The sequence below is a fragment of the Pseudonaja textilis genome, chromosome Z (genome assembly GCF_049901715.1).
Source record: "Pseudonaja textilis isolate UNSWEBS1 chromosome Z, rPseTex1.2, whole genome shotgun sequence".
NCBI lineage: Eukaryota > Metazoa > Chordata > Lepidosauria > Squamata > Elapidae > Pseudonaja > Pseudonaja textilis.
In genome coordinates, this window is record NC_142008.1 from 112,520,172 (window position 1) to 112,531,167 (window position 10,996).

The window sequence follows — 10,996 nt, forward strand, 5'->3', positions numbered from 1 at the left end:
AATGAAGGCGATTTGAGTTTGCCGCTCTTGGCAGGGCCAATCGCAGAAGCCCGTTTACTGGCCAATGGCATCAGTCTATAGCGACCAATCACGATCGGTTTTCAGCGGGCCAATCAGATTTGCAGGCTATGAGCCTGCTAGTCCGGAACACATATAGGGGCATTTTAGGCCATTTTTCAGGCCATTTTTAGTCATGAAAACAGGCAAACACACACTGGTTTGAAAGAAGGGTCAAAGAAACCAGCAACATGAAACAAGCAGCTCTCTAGCAACAGAGGGTGAGGAATATAATACCTCTATCACCTTTTTATAACACAGTTCTTTCAGCAATTCTAAAAATGTTCCACACCCATTTGCCCTACTAAAATTGACCCTGAGGACACAAAAAGACCTCCAAATGGCCTCAACAATTCTTAGAAAGAATGCTAACAACCAGAAGTTTGCAAGGAATGTAAGTTCTTCCATTCCCCATAATTCAGTCACAATTGAAGAAGCTTCTTGACTGTGAAACGTCTTCAAGGAAAAACAAAGAGAGTCTAGTTCCCTCTGGAAAAAGTAGCTTTGGGTGTTCTAGCAGCTGAGAATTTATAATTAGCAAATGGAACAAATGAGGTTATTCCTCAGGCCCTTTGCCAATGGGAACAGAGGACTCGAGGGATGCATGTGACTGTCCCATCCTCCACATCTGTCCCATGCATGTGAGGGATGCATGTGACTGTCCCATCCTGTCACAATCTCTCATCCCTGTTGTCCTTGACAAACATTTACTCCGGGTGAAACTGTGACACAGAAGCTGGAGGGGAGACAGCTCCATTGATCATTGAGATCTACCTAAGGTAAGTGACCAAGTCAGGCAGGATGGAGGAGGGAGAAGCATATCTAAGTGGGATGGGAAGAGCACTAGCCCCCACCCACCCACCCCTGGACTTTCCTACCCTGAGATACCTCATATGCACTTAGCAGGCAAAAGCAGGGAGTGATCACATTTAAATTTTGTTATTCATTCCTACAAATCCTCGGTTTATGAATGTAATTGGCAGACTCGATTAAATACTTAACTTGAGAACTACCTGTAACCTTCACACACACACACACACACACACACAGAGAGAGAGAGAGAGAGAGAGAGAGAGAGAGACAGAGACAGAGAGAATTTACATTTCTATTTTGATTTATGGATCTAATGGTTATATTTTTGTCTTGCAATTCATATGTTCCTGCCTCTGAATGCCCTCATGTTTTGAAGTTGTTCACATGTGTGTGTCTCACTATCATTAAGAAATTGGTCAGTTTGTCTCTTCCAGTCCTACGGCACTCCATGAAAATAGGAGCAACTGACACTGAATAATGGCATTCATTTTCCCCATCCTATTCCATCCCATTTCTGGGAGCCTCAAAGCTTTGATAGTATGTTGCAGTCCCTAGTTTTATCTGAAAAACATTTCCGGAAGGCCAATCTGTCTGATCTATTTCAAAGATCTTGTTGCAGACAAAGATATTTTATCAACAGAAAAAGACACTCATGGAAGATGTCAGTATTCATGGAGTTACTATTAATAGGATTATCTGAAGTGATGTTTAAAAATCCTAGCCTTCAATGCAATTTTCAGGAGCCTCTTCCTATTCGTCATATCTATCATCAGCTTGGAGACATTAACATTGCTGGCATTATTTCTGTATGCTTGATATTTTCTGACCCCATTGATTTCAGGCAACATCCTTCTCAGGCATTTCATGAGGGACTTTTGTAAGTACATCATTAATTTATTGTCAAGCTCTGCACTTTGCTAGTATATCACATGATGCTTGAGATATTTTCCTCTAATGGCAAAATCTCCTCATAGAAACATCTAAAATAGGATGCCAAAGTTTATCTTATCTGATATTATATTTTACTTCAGTTTCCAGATAAAGTTGAAATGGAGATCAAATCTCCATTTATAAGAAATCACATATCAATATCTATTAATATACAGGTATATATAGCTTAATTTATGAAGCTGTTACTACAATTAATGAAGGTAAAGCATATATTTCCCATAAGTTTTATCATTTTCTATTTCTGGTACCAAAAGGTCACAATTTCCTTTTGCCTATAAACCATTCTTAAAAGCTGCAGTTTAATAGTGGGCCATTCTCACATACAGAAACACAGAAATAAGAATTATTTCACACATTCCACAAAATGTGTTGTATTAAAGGATTGTAAGTGCCATAATGTGAAGCAGACCTTTCTTAATGTGCTATTTTTAATTCTGTTTTACAGGATATTTTTTCAGAATTACCAGCATATCCTGGCCTTAGCATTTACTATAAAACAGATCAATGAAACCCCCCAGATCCTTCCCAACACCACGCTGGGCTTCCACATTTTTAACAGCAATTTTAGTCCAAGTTGGACCTACTTTGCCTCAATGGTTCTGCCTTTCACTCAGGGCAAATTCATCCCTAACTACAAGTGTGGAATCACAAATATCTTGGCTGCAGTCATTGGGGCACCTGATATCTCTCTTCACATGGTGACTGTATTGGGTATCTACAAAGTCCCTCAGGTAAGATGTCCTGAAGATATACATTATCATTTTGCCATACCTCCACAGACACTTATATGCTTCTCTTTGTAAAAAGGAGAGACTTTTCTGCTTGATAGAATCATCACAGCAGCATAAATAATTCTTATTCTGAACAGACCCCCAAATGTGCCTCAATTCCAGATGTTGAACGTTCAAATTTGAAATGTTCACAATGAGATTACTTCCAGAAAAATGTATTTATTGAAAGCTTAAGAGTGACATCCTGGCTGATATTTTATAAACAACACAACTGATTGCATAATTATAGTATATAAAGTCAAAGATACCCAAGGATTCAAATTAATAAATATATTTTCAGAAGCTCACATAGACATTTGCAATTGCATATATTTACCTTTCTGTAGTTGACCTATGGCTCTGCTCCAATCATGGATAAAGCGACTCAAGCAGTTTTCTTTCAACAAATGTTTCCGAATGAATCCCACCAACGTAGGGGCCTCCTGCAGTTATTGCTGTATTTTAGATGGATCTGGATTGGAATTCTTGTGGTAAAGGATGAGAAAGGAGAGAAATTTCTCCAGGAGGTGATCCCCACATTTTCTGAGGATGGCATCTGCGTTGAATTCATAGCAGAGTTCCCAAATGTAGCTTTTTACAGTGATTTTAGTGAAACCGTAGCTGAAGGGGTAGATGTATACCATATTCTCATGAAAAGCACAGCCAATGTGATAATCTTATATGGTGAAATTCAGTCCTTAGCATTTCTGAGAACTTTCCTCCAATTTTCAGCAGTGGAGGATATACCAAGGAAGAAAAAGATTTGGCTAATAACAGCTGAGACAGATTATACTTCTACTTCCTTTCAAAAATCTTGGGATATCCATTTCCTACATGGTGCTTTATCCTTTGCAGTTCACACAAAAGAAGTCCAAAACTTCCAGGAATTTCTTCAAAATCTAAATCTAAGCAACAATCAGAACGATAATTTTCAAAAAGATTTTTGGGAGCAGGCATTCAGCTGTTTCTTCTCAAACTCAGAAAAGGAGGAGTTTGAGAAAAAGTGTACTGGACAGGAGAAACTTGAAAACCTTCCTACATCTGTGTTTGAAACACACATGAGTGGACAGAGTTACAATATTTACAATGCAGTCTATGCTGTGGCACACGCTTTACAATCTCTTTCTATGTCGAAAACTAGAGAATCAACAATGATGAGAGAAAGAAGGAAACCTTTTCACACTCAAGAGTGGTGGCAGGTAAGTCTGTTAGCAGAGTAGTACAGAAACCAACATATCTGAAGTTGCAACATGTGCCCATAAACTCTAGCAAACAATATTCTCCAGGAATATTGATGCCTGAAAATCCAAAAGTGAGATCTAATAATGGATTAACGAATCAAAATATTCATATGCTGATATTAAAATTGTAAATGGCATTCTACAAAATTCTTTAGAATATGCTTTTCTCCATGAAATTAACTTCCCATGAAGCCCAAAACCAAAGTGACAGATTGAAATTCTTCTAAACTGATTTCTTCTTGTTTTACATCTATAGATAAAACCTTGTCAATCTGAGCACTCTACTATCTGTATCTGTAATTTACTCTGTTAATTATTAGCAAGGGGCTTCACAGACATAATATCCCACCTGAATTGCCCTTTACTTCTCTGAAATTCATCCCATCCATCCTGGGAAGCCACTTCCTTACTATATTCCATCACTGTTCCATAAATTCAGTCTATTCATCAAGAATGTTCAAACTTGACAAATTTAAGATTTATGGACTTCAACTCCCAGAATTCCTGACCTAACATGACTGGAAAGGAATTCTGGGTGTTGAAGTCTACAAGTCTTCAAACTGTCAACTGTCAAGTTTAAAGACACCTGCTATAAATAAATGGAAGGAAGTCATTTATACATAGTTAATTTGGAATGTTTGCATTGAATCAGTTACAGTTTATTGATCTTTTTATTTTATTCATTCATCTAATCATTTATTCGTTCATTCATTCATTCATTTATTTTTTATTTATTTATTTATATTTATTTTATTTATTTATTTTGTCAAGCAATATAAGATAACATAATATAAGGTAAGATCTTATGGGATCTTCGTCATACAATCCATGGGTGGAACAGAAAGGACTGATATATTGTGATTTTCGTACTCAAAGAAGATTCAGTATGTTGTAATGTTCCCTTTCTATGAGGCATAAATTCTGACATCTTCATAGATAATTTGAGAGCCACATTCATTTCTACACCCAGCTATTAACAACAACACATACATAGTTTTAGAGCAAATGGGAAGCATTATATGCTTCCTGGAACAAGGAAGGCTCTTAGGAGAAGAAGAGAAAGGAATGAAAATGTTTTAAATATCTCAGGCACTTAATAAAAGACGGCCAAGGTGGGATATTACTTTGAGCCTACTTTTTAAAGATATATATACTTCCATGGGATGAAACATAGATTTCAAATGATGGACATTTCAGTCATCAAATTCAGCATTGCTTAATGCCGGATTTTAAATTCCAGCAGCTCCTGCTGATGTTGACTCTGGCTCTACTTTAACACATCCTATAAAATAAATATGCCCTTTGGTCCTCAATTCCCAGTGCCTAACCTCTCCTACTGAGACTTTCTTCCATAGGTAGTCTTATTTATTTTTAGGCCCCAAAACAAGCAGGCTTATTTTGGGGGAGGAGTATCTCATTTTTTTCACATCCAGAAGGTGATGAACCCGCCAGACATGCCCTCTCTGCCCAAATGCTTGCTTACCTATGGCCAAAATGGCCCAACCTCTTGGCACATCCTGGTCTCTGCATGTCCTGCTTACTGGCCCTGCTGCTACTGGGACATTTCTCAGCTGCTGGCCACCAAGCAGCTGCCAGTGCTGCTGATTGCCTCATGGGGGCTCTTCACCCTCCTGATAGCACTTCTATCAGCCATCCTGCTAGACTGCTCCTGTCTAATGTGAGGTGAATAATCCCAGATCTATGTCCCTTGAACCAGCACCCCCCGCCCCATTGCTGGTGGAGCTCACACAGCTGTCACATGGAGGGGGTGTGGATGGTGCCATGGCGTAGTCCCTGCCTTCTTGGCTCCCACCGTCCAACCTGGTCCTCCAGCTCTGCTGCACACTCTGCAAGCAAAGACAGGTGGTGGAATAGATAGCACTTCTATCAGTCATCCTGCTAGACTGCTCCTGTCTAATGTGAGGTGAATAATCCCAGATCTATGGCCCTTGAAGCAGCCCCCCCCCATTGCTGGTGGAGCTCACACAGCTGTCACATGGAGGGGGTGTGGATGGTGCCATGGCGTAGTCCCTGCCTTCTCTGCCCCCACCGTCCAACCTGGTCCTCCAGTTCTGCTGCACACTCTGCAAGCAAAGACAGGTGGTGGGACAGATCATGCCCCTTCCTCACTGGCCATACGCAGGTTGCAGCTGCTTGTGGACACCCTCTGGCCCCACACATATGCTCGCCACCTCCTATGCTGGCTGTACCCACCACCTCAGCCCTGCTGCTGATGCTCTGATCTAGGGCTTACTTTGAAAGGGGTACGGTTATATTGTGAGCAGCATGATAAATCACACTAGGTCATATTTTTGGGGTAGGTCATATTTTTGGGGAAAACATGATTTCCTAAAATTATTTTCTTAATTAATTATAGATTTTACTTTCTAAAAGTAAGTCTACTTTCAATTTTATTGTAAATTTTACAGGTATAGGTTTTTAAACATGGACTTCATGTGATCACAACTTTCAATTTCCTTTTAGCTTCCCCATTGATTTTGCTTATGGAAAGCCAGCAAGATAGATGGCAAATCACAATCAAGTAAGTGTGGGATGCCACAACAGTCAGAAATCCAGGTCAATTGTTGACTTCCAGGATTGTGATAATAATAAGCACAGTAAGGAAGTCATAAGTACCACTTGTTCTGCACTGTTGCAATTTCAGATGGTTGCTGAACAGGCAGTCATTAAAAAAGGAACACCTGGACTTAAGTGTTCCTGTACTGCCTCAAAATTCAAATAGCTACCACAGTTATTGTTGGTATTCAGTCACCAATGAATCTTTGCAACCACATGAACCCAGCCCCCGCTGTCCTCCACTGTCCCAGAATTTGCCCAAATTAATGTTCATTGTGCTGATCGCACTATCTAACCATCTCATCCTTTGTTATCTTCTTCTCCTTTTGCCTTCAATCTTTAAAAAACCAGAATCTTTTCCAATAAGTCCTCTCTTCTCATTAGGTGGCCAAAGTATTTGACTTATGTGGGCATAAGCTGAAACATATGGCACACTTTGCTAGTCACTATAGTGTCAGTGTCTATTTCCATGACTTTTTTAAAAAAATTAAAATGTCTAAAAATATAAATATTTTCCCTGTTGTGAAGTGTCAGTTTGCAATAGTATCCAAGAGTTCTTGACCTTTTGTTCTCTCTCTTGAAAAATTCATCACTATCTTCCCTATTTTAAGAGTCTGTCTCTTTTTCTGTGTTTTTTTAATTATTTATTTATTTCAAGTTGTAAATAAAGTTTTACTGTTTTTAAATTTTTAGTTGAAAAAGAAATTGAAAAAAAAAAAAATTGAAAAAGAAATTTTAAAAATAGGAAAATGATTTTTCTTTTAAAAAAGAAATTTCAAAATTTTAAAATTTTAAGAATTTACAAGAGTTTTTGGCTCTTTATGAAATAATATGTACGTCTCTCATTTTTTGGAAATCTCAAGCTTTTTTCTAGGAGATGCTTTGCTCTTAACCATCTACTCCCTGCCTTCCTTTTTTCCTCAAGTGTTTTGTACTTATCGTTTATTCCCTGTGTTTTTGGCCCTTGGTTGCCTGGCCACTGCTAGGGTTTTCAGGTATGATATGCTGATGTTGGGCACTCTGCTTAGCTGGATTGACTGATTTCACCTCTTTGTACTCCAAGGAACTCTAAAAATTCTTCTCCATCACCACAAATTGAAAGCGTACATTCTTAATTGCTCAGCCTTCCTTATAGATTAAATCTCACAATTGTACATTTCTACTGGGAAAACCATAGCTATATGAGCCTTTGTTGACAAGATGATGTCTCTGCTTTTTAATATGCTGTCTAAGTTTATCATAGTTTCATCCAAAGCAGCAAGATTCTTTTAAATCAAATCAATCAGCGTCTGCAGCGTCAGATCTTGGAGCCATGAAAATAAAATTTGTTGCTGGTTCCATTTTTTCCACTTGTATTTGCTATGAAGTGATAGGACCAGATGCCATAATCTTATTTATTTTTAATATTGCATTTCAAGCCAACTTTTGCACTCTTCTTTTTGAACTCACCAAGAGACTCTTTAGATCCTTTTCAATTTTTGCCATGAGAGTGATATTGTCTGCATATATGAGGCTGTTGATACTTCCCTCAGCAATACTAATTCTGGCTTTGATTCATGCAGCCAGGCATTTCACATGATGTAATTTGCATATAATTGAAATAAGCAAGGTAATAATATATAACCTTGTTGTACTTATTACCATATTTTGAACCAATCAGTTTTTCCATATCCGGTTCTGTTGCTTCTTGGCCCACGTTAAGGTGTAAGGCCTGCCCCAATCTGATCCTTTAGAAAAGGAAGAACCTCAACTCCATTTGGTTAAAGCAAAGAATTCTTCTACTAAAATTGTTGGTTGCAGTAATGTCACCCAGCTCTGAATTCTCCCACTCTAACAAGGTTCATTGATAATTCATTCTTTCCCCACCTCCATGACCAGTCTGTTTCCAGCCAACCAAAGCTCACCAAGATGTTTTGAGAAAACTGAGATGTTTGGGAGTAATCTGCTTTTTCTCTGGTTGTTTGGCCTTGGGATGTTGGTACAAACAGGATTTGGCTGCTCTGGTCTTTATCACCTGTCATTCCCTTTTCTGATTTCCCATCACATACACACACAGCTTCTTTCATCCCCCCTCTTCCAGCCTTTGCTGGCAGGAAGTCTGTGAGGTACCAAGCTGAATCACACAGAGCTGATTTAGCTTTCTAATGGTGGTTGGGAACTCCCAACTCTTTAAGAACTCACCACAGATTGTTGTGATGCACATAATCAAAGGCTTTAGCATAGTCAATGAAATAAAAGTAGATGTTTTTTTCTGTAACTCCCTTGATTTTTCCATAATCCAGGAAATGTTGGCAATTTGATCTACAGTTCAAATCTACTCTTCAAAACACAATTTGTACTGCTGGAAGTTGTCACTTCACTTACTGCTAATGCCTAGTTTGTAGTATTTTGGGTATCATCTTGCTAGTGAGTAAAATTAGCACAATTATGTGGTAGTTTTATACATCCTAGCATTTATTATATATTTATTAGAAGTGATCTGAATAGCTTTCTCAATTAAACTGCAGAGCTTAATTTTATTTTTTTGCTGCTTCTTTATTTTGCAATTTTATATTAATGTTATTTCAGTAATCTGATATATAATCTCTACCTCTTTGTTAGAATGATTGTCATGTTATTTCTTTGATACTGGCCTACAACTAAAATAAGTGTTTATATTTTCTTGGTTTTCAGAAACATTAATTTGTATGTTTTGAATATATGAATTATTTCTCTCTCCCTTGATTTGTTCCTCTCTGATTGTCTCTATGTTTCAGCTTCATTCTTTTCTGAGAAGTATCAGATTCAACAATAGTGTTGGTGAAAAGATCTCCTTCGATGAAAATGGAGAATTCATTGGTGGATTTGATATTATCAACTGGATCACATTCCCGAACCAGTCATTTCTTAGGGTCAAAGTTGGAGTGATAGATCCCAAAGGTCCAGCAGACAAGTTCTTCAATATTTCTATAGATTCCATCACATGGCCAGTAGGTTTTAATCAGGTTAGTGTTTTGAATCTATATTTGTTTGCCTTCATTTAAATATTGTTATTGATGGAAGTCCCAGAGCATCATCTTTAACCAATATAGGTAGAAATTTCCTGGAAAAGGAAAGATACCAGTAAGATTTATTTACTTTTTTTAGCAATTGCTATTGAATACTGTATCATTTATGGGTCCTCTATTAATTATGAAAAATGGTTGTTATGGTTTTGAAGTAAATGCTGTTAGATTTCATTAGTCTGCTGACTTCAAAATTCAGAAGTTGAGAAAACCAACTTTAACTAACCAGCACAGAAATTGTCTTTCAAGAGTGGTGATGATATTTATCACAGGCCTTAAATACAATAATTGTAAATATTTAATTTATTATTTCTCAAAAATTGCATCTAAAATTATGTAATCTATATTTTTAATCTGTTAATTCTGCAGTAACTCTCTTATTACATCCTTTTCTCTCTGTATCTTAAAATATTTTTTATTGACAGGCATTACCTCTATCTTTGTGTAATGATCCTTGTGAGACAGGATACAGCAAGGTCAAGAAAGAAGGGCAGTTGTTTTGTTGCTATGATTGCCATGTATGTCCAGAGGGGAAAATATCAAAGGAGAAGGGTAGGAAATCCCCAAATATAATGGGACTAAACCATGATGACACAACACTATAATTTCTATTAATTAATTCACCTGCATTCTTTTTCAGACATAGATGACTGCTCTCCTTGTCCAGAAGATCAATATCCAAATCCCACAAAAAATACATGCATTCCAAAGCGGATCACATTTTTGTCCTATGAAGAACCCTTGGGGATCAGTTTGACTGTTCTGTCTATGTGCTTTTCTTTAATAACCATTTTGGTAATCACAATCTTCATGAAACACAAAGATACTCCCATCGTCAAAGCCAACAACCGGAATCTCACTTATGCACTTCTAGTTTCTCTTCTCATCTCCTTCCTTTGTGACTTTCTATTTGTTGGGAGGCCCAATACGATTGTGTGTCTCCTTCGACAACCAGCTTTTGGTCTCATCTTTTCTGTGGCAGTTTCTTGTGTCTTGGCCAAAACCTTTGTTGTGGTTCTAGCTTTCATGGCCACCAAACCTGGTTCCAGATTGAGGAAATGGGTGGGGAGAAGGATGGTCGGTTTCATTCTACTATCCTGTTCCCTTGTTCAATTAAGTTTTTGTGCTGTGTGGCTGATAACATCCCCACCGTATCCAGATTTTGATGTGCTTTCAATGTCTGAAGAAGTCATCCTGGAGTGCAATGAAGACTCAGTCATGTTCTACTGTGTTTTGGGCTTTATGGGTTTTCTTGCTCTGATTAGCTTTTCTGCTGCTTTTCTAGCTAGGAATTTACCTGACAGTTTCAACGAAGCCAAATTCATCACCTTCAGCATGTTGGTCTTCTGCAGTGTTTGGCTGTGCTTTATTCCAACCTATTTAAGCACAAGGGGAAAATATACATTGGCAGTAGAGATCTTCTCCATGATCTCCTCCAGTGCTGGATTATTAATGTGCATCTTTCTTCCCAAGTGTTTTATCATTGTAATCAGACCTGAACTGAATGATAAACATCAACTCATAAAGAGAAAGTTTTAAGAAA

The 10,996-nt window shown here is 37.9% G+C and overlaps 1 protein-coding gene across 1 annotated transcript; it reads left to right on the forward strand.

The window, feature by feature from the left end:
- Nucleotides 1-777: 777 nt before the first annotated feature.
- On the forward strand, nt 778-10,996 carry LOC113451729 (vomeronasal type-2 receptor 116-like). The gene is made up of 5 exons (XM_087917542.1): nt 778-836; nt 2,267-2,552; nt 9,166-9,393; nt 9,879-10,005; nt 10,094-10,996. The coding sequence occupies exons 2-5, from the start codon at nt 2,415-2,417 to the stop codon at nt 10,990-10,992; spliced, it is 1,392 nt and encodes a 463-aa protein (XP_087773668.1). The 5' UTR covers nt 778-836; nt 2,267-2,414; the 3' UTR covers nt 10,993-10,996.

What these genes read in the sequence shown, in the direction of transcription:
- LOC113451729 (XM_087917542.1), top strand. Translation starts at nt 2,415, where the DNA reads ATGGTTCTGCCTTTCACTCAGGGCAAATTCATCCCTAACTACAAGTGT. An exon ending in GTATCTACAAAGTCCCTCAG is followed by an intron (nt 2,553 to 9,165) that starts GTAAGATGTCCT and finishes TCTATGTTTCAG; the next exon opens with CTTCATTCTTTTCTGAGAAG. An exon ending in GGCCAGTAGGTTTTAATCAG is followed by an intron (nt 9,394 to 9,878) that starts GTTAGTGTTTTG and finishes TTTTATTGACAG; the next exon opens with GCATTACCTCTATCTTTGTG.